This window comes from Globicephala melas, chromosome 1 (genome assembly GCF_963455315.2).
Source record: "Globicephala melas chromosome 1, mGloMel1.2, whole genome shotgun sequence".
Lineage (NCBI taxonomy): Eukaryota > Metazoa > Chordata > Mammalia > Artiodactyla > Delphinidae > Globicephala > Globicephala melas.
This window is the reverse complement of record NC_083314.1, coordinates 61,292,206-61,305,829: the sequence shown is the minus strand read 5'-3', so window position 1 is coordinate 61,305,829 and position 13,624 is coordinate 61,292,206. Positions and strand designations below refer to the sequence as shown.

Here is a 13,624-nt window from a genome sequence, read left to right as displayed (position 1 = left end):
TGTACAGAGGTACTTTGTGAAGCAGTTTATTCTGATGAGTAGCGCTGGTGTCCTTAGTGTCAACATCGAGCTCTGTGACCTTGGACAACTCCTGTCCCTTCTTGGAGCTTGGGTTTCTTCCTCTGCAAAACCAGGGGGTTGGACTAAGGTTGTCAAAGTTTTGCCGCCTTCCTCCGCTTGCGTTTCTACCTCAGTCCCTCCCTTAGCCTCTTAACTACCCTCCACTGAGATCCCATGTCCCTGCCCTGCAGGCTCCCTCCGTGGCCAGTCACTTAACGAGCTGTCCTTCCGCATGTTTTGTCGTTGTTGTCCTTCTGCACTTTAATCTCCCTCTCACCATCGACCTGCTCTATCTTTCTGTATTAATCCCCAAAGCTAAGTCACTCTCACACCCACCTTCTCTGCCGAGACTTGTGTCATTGGTGGAATTCACGAAACCATGCTGCCTGGATCTCTTATAAACTCTTACCAACCCAGCTGAACCGTATCCAACCTCACTGCTGCCTGACACCCTCTCACTGCTTCTCTATCATCCTGTTTTCATCACCGTTCGTCCAGCTCACTCCCTACCTCTTCCTCTCCCGCTCTGCAGATGACCTCACCTCCTTCCTGTTTACCTAAAGGGAAGACCAGCCTGTTTGCCACTTGCTCATACCCTCCGAGAGTCTCTTCTTCCTGCACATCTGAAGAGAGGCCCCTTTCCTGGATAAGACAAACCCCCTTGTCTGCTGTGTCTACCATTTTCTGGACTTTTCTACAAGATATTTGTGGAGCGTGTGTGTGCATTTTAAGTGAAGGGTTACACTAAGATTTCCCCATTCTGTTACTCTTCTGTATTTCCAGCTCCTCACTAGCTCACCCCTTTCTGCCTACAAACATGTTTGGATCTCTGTAATCCTAAAGAAAAAGTTCTCGACTCTGCTCTCTACCCCCCACTCCACCCCCAGTTCTCTCTTTCTCCCCTTGCGATCTCGCTCTTATCATTGACTTTTGAAGCTCACACACGTCCTCCCGGCCACCAAAGACCGGTCATGTCTCCGTTCTTGTCATCCTCACCGCTCTGAAACAGCTAATGCCGGCAACCTGCCCTAAAAACCACCTCCTTCCTTTAACCGCTGTTTGGCTGGGCTGCCCTGGCCCCCTCTCTGCCTCTTAGGGTGGCGTCACCACACCCTGACCTTGGCTCCCACTCCCAGGCTTCATCTTTTTTTTTTTTTTTTTTTTTGCAGCACGCGGGCCTCTCACTGTTGTGGCCTCTTCCGTTGCGGAGCACAGGCTCCAGACACGCAGGCCCAGCGGCCATGGCTCACGGGCCTAGCCGCTCCGCGGCGTGTGGGGTCTTCCCGGACCAGGGCACGAACCTGTGTCGCCTGCATCGGCAGGCGGACTCTCAACCACTGCGCCACCAGGGAAGCCCTCATCTCCTTTTGTCAGTGACTCCTACACCTGGTCCTCACCATTACCTGCCAGCCCCTCCTGACTGCTTAGCACCAGCCGGGCTCTCACCACGGTCCCAACCACACATCCACAGGCCCACCAGTCCCTCATGCTCCGTATCTCCAAAACCAAACTGCTGCTCGCTTTGTTTCTTCACTTACATTTAACTGAAACCTGAAATTCCGTTGTTAGCCTTAACGCATTTCTTCTCATGAGGTACTTTTCTTCTTTCTCTTTGATTCTTGAGCAGTGTTTCAGGATGATGAAATTAATGGGAATGAGTGAGGAAGTAAGAAGCTAGGGCAAGGAGGACATGGGAAGCCATGCATCAAGGAATAGGCAGTGTCCTCATTGAGGGCTCAAGCTCCAGTCCTGGGGTTTAAATCCTGACTCCACCACTTACTAGCTGTGTGACCTAGGGGAAGTCACTTGACCTCTCTGTGCCTTAATTACCCCACCTATAAAACAGAGCTAATAGAACTACCAAACTCATATTGCTTTCGTGAGGAATAAATGAGTTCATGCACGTGAAAAACTATGTCAGGCACATAGCATTATTATCACTATTACTACTATTACCCGACGTAGCATCCCCAAGGAGACAGGCTGAGTGTCCAGATTTCCTACTTTCCTCCTAATTTATTCCTTCCTCCCCTGCTCACAGGAGAATACCCCTGTCCAGGACACTAAAATGTGAAGAAGATCTCATTGTGCCTAGTGATGAAGCTGCTGGAGCCGTGTCCTTGAAGTAGCAGCAATGATTGTAGCGGCAGCAAAGGAAGCCATCGCAGAAGCAGGATGGGCTGAGGGTCTGGAGTCAGCCTGAGGACACAAGGTGCCATTTCCTGACCTCCGCACCATTGTAGACAGAGATTGGATCTGAGGGCAGCAGACTTTTATCAACTTGATAAAAGTTGTGTCACTTGATGGACTTGGTTTAAAAAAAAAAACTTATTTAAAACAATTTACTATGGTGACAACTCTCCAGGGATACTGGTCAAACTGTGGGGCCCATATACTGTCCACACCCACCTAACCCTATAGCTGACCTCAGAACTGGACTGGGATCTACCTAATCAGATTGTGTTTGTGTAAGGTGACAGCCTTTTTATTGTTCTTAAGTTTTCATGATTCTCAAGTGTAAGTAAAAACTCATTTCAAGTAGCTAGAAACAAAGTAGTATCACTGGAAATATAAATCCTGTAAGTTACAGAAGACCTTAAATTGTATGGAGACCCTGAGACGACCTTTCAGCTTGGTCCAGATTTGACTGGCCAACCAATTTTGAAAACATTGGCCGAGAAGAGATAATTATTGAAACATTGAAAAATATGTGTCTGTTCCAGCAACAGGAGCTTCTCCATCAGGTAATTCTCTAGCTGGTGATACACTGGGAGGCGACCAGCTCGGCTCACCTGCTTCTGCCAGGAGGAGAGCAGGCAGAGGCAGGCAGCAACTCCTTTGGAGAGGCAGGATGTCTCTGTGCTGCATTTCCTCATCCTGTAAGCAGAGCAGTGACACCTGGACAATGCCTGCCCTCTGGTTAGGATGAAGTTTGTGCCTCCAGAGGGGGAGCCTCGAGCATGGATTAGATATCTCCTGGGAAGTGCTTTGAGCATCGTGATGTGCAAGCTACATAATGAGAACGTCCTTCCTGGCTTCCCTGACTTGAATGGAAACCCAGGCTCTCCTGCCCGACTCAGGAGGGGTGGGGCGGGTCTTCTGTCTGTTCCTCCTGGGTAGCTCTTGCTTCATCGGTCTGTTCGGAGAGTGCATGAGGCTTCGCCGGGGACAGGGGGCCTGATACCCCTTCCTTGACATATCCTCTCCCCTCTTCCCACACTCCTGCTGAAAGATGCTCGTCCAAATAAATGTTTAATCTTAAGGGTTGGCCCTTATTCAGATTTGAGTATTTCAGTATCTCAACATGCTGACTTGGTAGCTGGAGCAGTCATTTTTCTGGAGGTCTCTTAGACCACACTCTACTCTGACCGCAGAAAGTAGTTTCCCAGACTTAAAAGGCCTTATCTCACTGCTGGTACCTCAGTTTATCACCCCATTTACAGTTTTTCTAAATTTACAGTTTTTCTAACTCCAGGATAGTGTTAATATTTGGGATATATATTTTTTTCAAAAACTATTTTTAAATCAAATGCAGCTTCTAAACCTTGTAATCTAGTGAAGACTGATACCATAATAAGCTTTGTATTTTAGCAGAGTTTGGGAGATATGTGTGTCAGTTATTTTGAGATCTGTATAATATCTATCATCTATCTAACCTATCATCTATCTGTCATTGACAGAGAAGTATACCCCCTAAACAATACATGGATTTATTTATATATGTCTTTGGGCTGTTTATATATTCGTGCACATATCTGGGCAAGAGTTTTGAGAACGTGAGCATGACTGTGCAATGAAAAGGGGAAATCTGCCACTTCTCTTACTAGAAAAAGGAACGGGACAGATGGGATGTAGATGTAAAAATAAAACTCTATTTTTCTTCTGGAGGGTCCGTACCTTACAGTAGCAGATGAAGAAGGAGCAATAAAAAATAAGAATGTGACACTGAAGGAGCATGTATGACAGTGTCCAAAAATTTCCCCAGTTCCCTATTAGTCACATTATTTGATCTATTTTGTGAGAACACAAAGGCCCCACCGCAGGCGTTGTTATTAGTGATGGGGTTCTTGGTGGGGAATTCGTGAAGCAAAGGCAGGACCTGTTCCCTGTGGGCGCTACAACCTCGATGTTTAATGCTCTCCTTTCTCGAAGTGACCATGATTCAGTGTTGCAACACCATGGTTGAGACTGGGATTTCACACTGTGGATTGAAGAAATCCATTTGTGTCTTAGATGGCACAGAGTCATCACCAGGCCAGGAAGACTTTCATCAGGATTCCTTAATAGGCTTGAAGGAAAACACTGATTCTTCACAGCTACAAGCCTGAAGAGAAGAATCAGAATCATTCTTCCACTACCTTTGTAATCTAGCTTGAATATTAAACTGTGTCCTTCCTTTCTCCAGAGAGGGAGCAGGAAGAAAACTTGAATGCTTTGAAGGAATATGCCAATATTGAAAAGGGGGCTGCATGTGGAACTGGGTAACCAGATATGACCAGGAAGAAGAGCTCAGGGGCCTCAGAACTCCACTCTCCCCACTGAGGTCACCCTCAACAGGACCCTGTTTGCCAGACCAGTTTTGGCCTGTGACCAGCTGACTAGTCACTCCATAAAATGTCAGATAAGGGAATAAAGGAGTGGACAGACAACCAGTTCATCATCTTCTTTTGATTCGGTACTCTTGGGAATGTAAAACTTTAATACAGTTGAATGAATGAGGACCTTCAGTTGCTAATGAAAGGAACCCACCTCAAACAGGCTGATACAAAACAGCTATATCTATGAATCTCCCTCTCTCTCTCTCTTTCTCTGTCTGTCCGTCTCGCCCTCTCTCCTTCTGTACACTGAATAATATGTTTTGACAATCCATGGACAGACCTGAATACAATCACTTAAGCAATGTCAGAAATCTTTCTCTGTTATTGGTCTCTGCTTTCCTCTGTGTTGGCCATATTCTCAGGCAGCCTCTTCCCAGCCTGCAAACCCAATGGAAAGAGCTTATTTTTTCCCAGTAACTGTGGGAAAAAATCCTGCAAAGGTTTTCTATAGGCTTGGTGGGGATCCTATATCTATACCTGAGCCCATTATTATGACCAAGGAGATGCAGAGATCAGATTGGCCAGCCCTCTGCCACTCTCCTGCAGTTAGGGGCTAGGTGAGTTAATTCTATTTCATCTGCAAGGACTGTGAATGGAGCAACAAGGTGCCTCAAGGTAAAATCAGAGTGCTGTTACTAAAAGATATGATGCTGGGTGGGAGAAACAACAACAATAGAGCTTTGAGCAAAATTCGAGTGCTACTCAGATAAAACGGAATTTGTTTTCATAAGCCACCAAAGAAAAATCGGTCTCATTTTAAATGTAATAATGTATCACGGTGTCCAGAGCCAGCCTGGAGCTCCATGAGGGTCAAGTCTGTCTGTGTAGTTCATTGTGCCAGTGCCTCATGTATTATAGGTGCTCAATAAACATTTGGTAAGTAATGAATGATTAAACTGATTTCAGAGCTGGAATAGGATTATTTTCAACATTTGTCACTGCCCAAAAACTCCCTCACTGATACCAGATGCCTGAAATGTTAGCAACTGATTCCACTGGCTCTAGTCTTCTTCCCAATCAAAACGTGTATCCTTAGAGAGGTAATATTTTAGGCCTCCTTTGTCATCACATCTTTTTTTTTTTTCCCATGGTCTGTTGTCTCCTTGAGGTAAGTTAGAGGAATGATGGGCTGCTTCTTAAGGGGAGGTACCTAAAAGGAGGTCATTATTCTTGGCTGCTTTGTGTGTTCGTTGCTGCACACGGGCTTTCTCTAGTTGCGACGAGCGGGGGCTACTCCTCGTTGTGGTGCGCGGGCTTCTCATTGTGGTGGCTTCTCTTGGTGTGGAGCACGGGCTCTAGGCACACGGGCTTCAGTAGTTGTGGCTCTCACGCTCTAGAGCGCAGGCTCAGTAGTTGTGGCGCACGGGCTTAGTTGCTCCGCGGCATGTGGGATCTTCCCGGACCAGGGCTCAAACCCGTGTCCCCTGCATTGGCAAGCGAATTCTTCATCACTGCACCACCAGGGAAGTTCGGTCGTCACATCTTGAGTTGAGTTGGTTCTAGAAAGCCTTCCCAGAAGGGGTTAAAAAGAAGAGCAAAGTATGTGAAACTCTAGGGGCAATTGACACACTTTCCTGACGTCCCCGTCTTGCTTAGGGTAAGTCAGCTTCCCATTTAGCCCAGTGATGTCCTGACCAGAGTGGCTATGGAGGCTGAGAAAACCGTTACTCCAGTTCTGCCCTCAAATTCGAGGAGAGCTGTGGGAGAGGCCCCACTGTGGTCAAATGGGGCAGGAAACTGTGGTTCTTTGATCCTCTGCAGAGGAAGAGGAGGTGAAAGTGTTAAATGCCTCACAGTACAAAGGGAGCCACCCACTTCAAAAACAGGAGCAAAGGGATTTCTTCTCCTCCTCCTCCTGGAAAGTTCTGGGCTCTCCATGGGACCTGCAACGCCTAGGCACAGCCAGGGAGATGCTATGAAGGAAACAGGATGTAAAAGGAAGAGGTTGAAACAGGCTAGGATTCCCCGCTGCACACTCCTGTCGGTAACGACCCTGAGACCCTGACCCTTGATGGTGTAGTTTTAAATGAAAATGTGAAAAAAATGACTTAGGCAAACCTGTAATGCCAGTTATTACATTTATCAACTGCTTCTGTTTTAAATCATGAGTGGACTGAATTGCACTTTAACCAAAATTCAGAAGCAAGATTCTAGAATGATTATATGGTTGGTACTCAAAGGATGGTATTACCAAGAGGCAGATATTCCTTCTGCTCCAAGAAAATAATAGGACCTCAAACACTAGTCGCTACTGTTGGATTGTCTAAGGAACCCATGGGTGCTGGGTGGTGCCAGGCACTCACCATCACGGCCGAACCTGGCCCCTCAGGAGCAACAGTAGCGGCTTCTTGACGACCTCTGGAAGCAGCTGGGATGGGAAAGGGCAAAAGGGCCTGCTCTGCATCCCCTCTAATTCTGTGCCTCTTTTCATTCTACCAAGCAAAAGGAAACACGTAGTTTTAGGAGCCCTGTTTTCTCTGTGATTTAAAAATATTAATTATCTTTATTTTTTCTCATTATAAAAGCAATACACCCTTATTTTTTTTCACCTTTATTTTTAAACATTTGTGGAGAAAAAAAATTTTAAGTAAATAAAAATTATTCATAATCCCACTACTAAGAGATAGCTAGTGTTAATATTTTATGGCTTTTCCTCTAGTTTTTTTAATGCGTGTATTACATGTTTTGTTCTTAATTCGTTGTTGTTCCAAAACTGGGATCTCACTGTATGCAACTGTGTATTCTTCTCTTCTGTAACATACCATCATGAGCACGTCTTCCGAAACAATCACAATTTTGATCATGAAAACTGTACACTTTTGTCTTCTATTCAACCAATAACATCCAGAGTAAGACCAAATGTGTATAAAAGAGGGGTAATAATATACCCTGGTGGAAACGAAGGTGTTGTGGAAAGCAGTTCTTTTCACAGTCTAGATCTTAGATTCCTATCACGTTTATGGCCTCATGCACTCTCAAAACAAGTGAAAACATTTGAATGAAAAATGAGGCAACTCCAAAATATCATTCCTAATTATTTAGGGATTGCAAAATTCAGAGGGAGGCATGAGATAAGTTTCTGAAAAAGGATCAGTGGAGGGAAAGCACAAAGAAATGTTTGTAGTAAAAACTACCTGAAGCTATTATAGGCTATTGGACTGGAGTCTGGAAAAGGCACAAATGTTCAATCTGATCCCACTTTCTGTGTGGGTCAGGACATGGCTTGCAGTGAACGAAGCAAACCTACCAGCATGACAACGTCGGTGGCCTGCGAGCCAGTTAGCGCTTAACTGCACGGGCAGAAAATAAGACGCAGCACACTGTCCTGAGGCCAGTCCTGTGGGGCAAGTTAGCCAGAGGTTTCCTTTGAATGGCAGACCCACACAATTAAATTGTATTCTCACTTCCAAGGGCTGACCATTCCAAGTCAGAGCCAAGTCTGTACCACTTAAGCCCAAACTGTGTCAGAATTCAGTGGCAAGCAAACATTAGTGACAAAATAGACACAAATCCCTCACCATAAGTGTTTGTAAAAGCCATTCACAATTTCAAGGCATCAACCATGACATCATCTTAGAGTTATTCTAATCATCTACTAATGGACCTCTTATTCTCATTTCATCTTCGCCCTCACATGCAGCTGAACCCAAGTCAAAATTGTTATGTTCAATAGTACTTTTAACATACCACCATTCTCAAAGGCTTTAATGCCACCAAATCCCTTAAATCAAATCAAAAGATTTAATCATGGCTTTTAAAGTTCTCTGGAAGCCCCTGGTCCTCTTCTTCCACATCAGTTTTCATCTTACTTGCTAACCGGCTAAGCCCAGCTCATTGGCATGGAATTACATGGAGAGCCACAAAAGCGGTTATCCCAGCTCTGGGAGTAAATCCTAAGGAAATCATGTAATACGTGGGGAAAGTATATACACAAATGGGCCAAACAATATTTATATCAGTGAAATGTTGGACACCAATGATTTATTATACAGTAGAAGAATTATTAAGAAAATTATGCTATCAGAATTCCCTGGCAGTCCAGTGGTTAGGACTCTGTGTTTCCACTGCAGGGGGCACTGGTTTCGATCCCTGGTCTGGGGGAACTAAGATCCTGCAAGACATGTGGTGCGACCAAAAAAAAAAAGAAAAGAAAAGAAAGAAAAAAGAAAAGTATGCTATATGCTATATTGTCTTGATGGAATAGTATAAAATTATTACAAGCAACTTAAAGGGATGGGAAAACAGGCATGGGGAAATTGAATAACAACAAAAACCTTGAGAGTGGCCACTGGCAAAGGTAGGAAAGGTCTCCAGTCTTGCCATCTTTCATGGCACCTTGGTGAGTGAGTGAGATACAGCTCAGGCAGGGCAGAGGGAGCCCTCGAAAAGGCACAGTCTGAAAGGGGAAGGCAAAACCTAGATCACTCAGGACTCCGCCTGAGAACTCCTTCCTCACCCTCCCGGACCCATTCTCAGACTACAAAAGAGTGGATTAAAAGTAAAATCGGGGGCTTTCCTGGTGGCGCAGTGGTTGCGAGTCCGCCTGCTGATTCGGGGGACACAGGTTGGAGGCCCGGTTGCGGAGCAACTAAGCCCGTGAGCCACAACTATTGCAGCCCACATGCCTAGAGCCTGTGCTCCGCAACAGAGAAGCCACCGCAATGAGAAGCCCACACACCACCATGCGCACAGCAATGAAGACCCAATGCAGCCAAATAAATAAATAAATAAATTTATTTAAAAAGATTTACGTACTATCAAAGCAAATGGAAGGCTTAGAGCGGCCCACCCTACACATGTCCTTCTACTCCAGGGAGCAGCATGGCTCTGGGATCTCTCTACATGGCCAGAATGGGTTATAGAAAGGTTTTCCAGCTTTAACTCTTTGTTTTGAAGTGTTTTCACTTGTATTTCCCCTGTCACACTCCCCAAGGGTGTGAGCTCTGGTCCTGACCTTCTATATGCAGTGGCACCCCCAGAGCCCACTGGCATCAGGAGGAAGGAAGGGATCACGGGATGAGCAGAGAAGCTGGTGCAAATGGAGAGCTTTCAGTCAAAGGGTGAGAGGACAGAAACACCACCTGGACCCTCAGAGAGCAGTCTGACCAGGGTTCGAAGGAAAGTATTCCAGTGACCCCCAAATTCAAGGTACCTTAAGGATGGAAGAGGGCTTCAGAAATGAGAAGCCTCTGCAACCCAACCACCAACTCAAGGGTGTTGGGGAGGGAGAGGGGAGTGCAGGCCAAAAGTAGGCAAGGCTAGCTTAAGACCCTGCACTCCTGGTCCACTGGGGTTAAGGGCCTTAGGATAGGCTCAAACTATGCGGCACAAGTGGGGGGGGGGTGTGTGTTAAGGAGTCCAAGCTGGTACCGCTCACTCCTCCACAGGGCAACAAATCAAGAGAAGAGTTGCTGAGGCAAGGAATAGCAACTTTATTTGGAAACCCAGCAGACTGAAAAGATGGGGGACTAGTGTCCCAAAGAATCATCTTGCCCAGGTTTGGATGATTGTTTCTTTTATAGAACAAAGAGGGGGAAGTGAGGAGGTAAAGTTTTTTGTTTTTTGTTTTAATGGATGACCACAACAAAAGCAACGATGATTGCAATTACCAAACACGAAACACACTCACACTATGTCATAATATTGACATTCAGTCCAGGAATCCTCCACTGTAACAGCTCCTTTACTTTGCAGTGCAAATTGATTTGTATATTTTTTGCCTCTGAGTCCTTGTGGGATTTTTTTTTTTTATTCAAACAGAAAGTCACAAAAATTATAATTATCCTCATCAGTTCACTCAGTCCCATGTAATTAATTTTTTTTCCTCTTGATCTTTTGTTAGCACTTTTATGAATTCATCAGTTTTCCATTAGAGTTCTGAAAATGCTTATTCATTCAGTTCAGCAGTATAGTCAGTTAACAGAAACCTGTACCTGTCAGAGTCTTTTCCATGAATTCCTTGACGATGAAACCCTTTTATAGGAACATATTTGCAAAAGCATCAGAGTACACCCAGAACTGTCTGTAAATGACAAAAGACTTAAAAGTGACCACGGTTAAAGATTTGATGAAAGTTCATAATAATGCAATTGACAAGGAAATTTAGTTATTTCTGAGATATACATTTTAAAGTAATAACTAGAATTATGACTTATAACATTATACCAGAACATATAAGAGGTAACGTTTAAAAAAAGAGAGAGAGAAGTTATTGCAAACATTTCCTGGTTCTGGCCAGACTCTGGAACAGATGTGTTACTTCCTTCTTTCCTGCAGCCATTCACAGGTGGCCCTGGTCAGGATGTTTCCTGTGAGCTTAAACAAATGTGTTTTAGCTTAACTTTCAGGCATGGGAGGCAGGGTTACCAGAGATGGGCCATCATGTGTACTTTAAGCTACAGGCAACAGCCCTTTAGTAATTAACTTGTAACAAAAGCAATAGAATACAAACGTTAAAGTAAAAGATACAGACCCAGTGAGTCAGATTTGTTCTTCCCTATTACAGTAGGGGATGGAGGTGGGGTGGCGCCCGAGCGAAGGTCCTGCCCACTACCACAGCCTTTTCCACTCCTCCAAGCTACCAAGGCACCCAACTCTGCCCCTTTGCTCCCCAGCCCCTTTCACGGCCCTCGCTATTAACCCCACCTTCCACGACCTCGGTAGTTCCTGTGCCTGCGCTACCACTTCCTTGCCGCCGTGTGGCCTGAGTTATCTCACTGCAAAATGAGGATAACAGTAGTAACTAAGGGAAAATTGTTACAAATATGCAGTGAGTTCAGTACATGTAAAACGCCTAAAAGAGTGCAGGATCTCAAAATGAACGTTCGAAATAAGTTAGCTGTTAATACTCTCTTCTTTGCAAATTCTTCGCTTCATCACTCCCTCCCAGGGATAAGGTGCATCCCTTCCCATCTCTCGCCCGCTCCTCCGCGCTATTTCCCGCCCCGCCCACCCGCGAGCGTCGTCCCGCTGCAGCACAGGGGATTGGGATGGGGACGGGGGTGGGGCACGCGGCACACAGCCAAGTGCTCTGAGGATGGTCTGAGTGAAGAGCGGCGGGAGCTCCCCGCAAGGAGCGAAACTGGCAGCGTGGAGACGCTGGGCGGCGGACACCCGGCGGCGTCCAGTATGTCCGAGGGGCCCTGCCCGCGCCCTCCTAGCTCCGGCTCCCAGCGCCCAGCAGCCACCGCGCTGCAGGGGCCGTCCTGGCTCTGGGGAGGCGGCTTCTCGGATCGAGGGCGGACGGCCGCAGGCCGAGGCGCAGAGCCCGGGCGCTGGGTGATACCACCGGCCCCGCGGGGCAAAGTGCACGTCCCTTCCTGGCGCTCCTTCGGGTGGCGAGGAGGGTTTTCGACCAGAGACCTGGGGAGTAAAAGAAGGGTCACCGGCTGGGGTCAGTCAGGCAGTGCGGCCAGAGGCGAGGCAAGGCTGAAGAGAGGCGCTGGGAGCGTTTTTGCGGAGAGCGGCTCGTTGGTCTAGGGGTATGATTCTCGCTTCGGGTGCGAGAGGTCCCGGGTTCAAATCCCGGACGAGCCCGAACCTTTTCTGTCTACGCCTAAAATTTAAAAAACAGTTTCTTTTTCTCACACGGCTCATTTAGAGGCTGAAATGAAACTAGTCCGGTCCCTTGAGCTCGAATCTTCATCGTCTTCGCTTTAGGAAGTAAAGGATTGGATGAGATCAATTCGTTCAGTATGTGGTCTTTGTACGTCTGAGGGCAAGGTATGAAAATGCTTGTACCCTTTAAAACACACGTACTTGGAAAAAAGACAAGCCTCGTGCGGACATCTGGGCACCCCTCGAACACTCCAAACGTGAGCAGGGGGCGCCGTGGATTAGCGGCACCAGGGTGATGGGGCGCGCTGTCCTCCTCCAGCGGTCGCTGTGCGTGCGGACATGCGCGGGCCTGGGCAAGTTTAAACCGCACCTATAGGCAATCGAGATTGGAACTCAGTCCCTAACACAAGCGCTCGACTCCGAAACTGGCGGGAATGGGGACAAGCATTTTCAAAGTATTACATGGTTAGCAAACTTTCTACGTTTTCATGTTACGTCTTTTAATGGTATTTGAACGTAAAGTGTGCTCTAAGTTCAAAAAGTCTCAACTTTGTATTTTCCACCAACGTGTATTTATTACATTTATGGATCTATTCTAAAATTAATTTCTTTAGAAATTATTAATTCCTGAAGAAGGAAAAAGGCGGGCTCGTCCGGGATTTGAACCCGGGACCTCTCGCACCCTAAGCGAGAATCATACCCCTAGACCAACGAGCCGTCGTGTCTCACTGCTTTCCGTCATTATAAAAGAAGGAGGAACTACTTAGTCCCGCGCCCCCAAGTGGTTATCCGTGTAATATGTTTATATCCTTCAGCTGTTTAGCGTTCTTGTGTTTTCGATTTTCTTTCTTTTCTCTCTTGGTCTTTGAAAATCAATGACAGAGAAGAAAACAACGGTGTCACTACCAGTGGCATATTTACAATTCCCTTTATATTTATGGCTGATAAGTTGCAGTGAGTGTGTGGCAATATCCCTGTGGCAGGCGGATTCCAGATTCTCTCCCTTGCTGCGTTCAGGATGTTGCTCTTTCCAATAGTAGTAAAATTGTCCGTTTCTCGCCTACACCTTTCATCCTAGTGTTCAAAGCACCACCTTTCCAGCCTTGCAAATTACCATCACTGTGTTTTTACTCAAACTGTTTTCTTCAGCTGGAAAATCTGTCTCTCTCTCTTTTCCATAAATCCCAAACTCTGACCTTCTCAGAAAAAGATACTTTAACATATTAAAACCAATTTTATGTGGTATATAATTGGGTTGCAGTCTTGTCTCCTCTAATCATTATTTATTAGAGGACAAGACATCAACACTAACAGCAACACTGAATTCGACTGTATAATTGACAACCAATTGTTATATAATTGGTGCCCAATATCTTTAACGCATGGCTTCTTTACTATATTTTGAATTA

At 45.9% G+C, this 13,624-nt stretch overlaps 1 protein-coding gene and 2 non-coding genes across 6 annotated transcripts in view; 2 read left to right on the top strand and 1 right to left on the bottom strand.

Moving 5' to 3' along the window:
* RCSD1 (RCSD domain containing 1) overlaps positions 1 to 7,225 on the top strand; it is a 71,917-nt gene extending 64,692 nt beyond the window's left edge. For all 4 annotated transcript variants that reach the window (XM_060296814.1, XM_030875568.3, XM_030875566.2 and 1 more), the window contains one exon: positions 2,102 to 7,225. In XM_060296814.1, the coding sequence (XP_060152797.1) occupies positions 2,102 to 2,134 (33 nt within the window). In that variant the 3' untranslated portion in view covers positions 2,135 to 7,225. The remainder of the gene's footprint in view (positions 1 to 2,101) is intronic.
* Positions 7,226 to 12,122: 4,897 nt separating this feature from the next.
* Positions 12,123 to 12,194, top strand: TRNAP-CGG (transfer RNA proline (anticodon CGG)). Its single transcript has one exon. It is a non-coding gene; the product is annotated as a tRNA-Pro (tRNA).
* A 666-nt stretch (positions 12,195 to 12,860) lies between these two features.
* On the bottom strand, positions 12,861 to 12,932 carry TRNAP-AGG (transfer RNA proline (anticodon AGG)). The gene has a single exon. It is a non-coding gene; the product is annotated as a tRNA-Pro (tRNA).
* Positions 12,933 to 13,624: the final 692 nt, after the last annotated feature.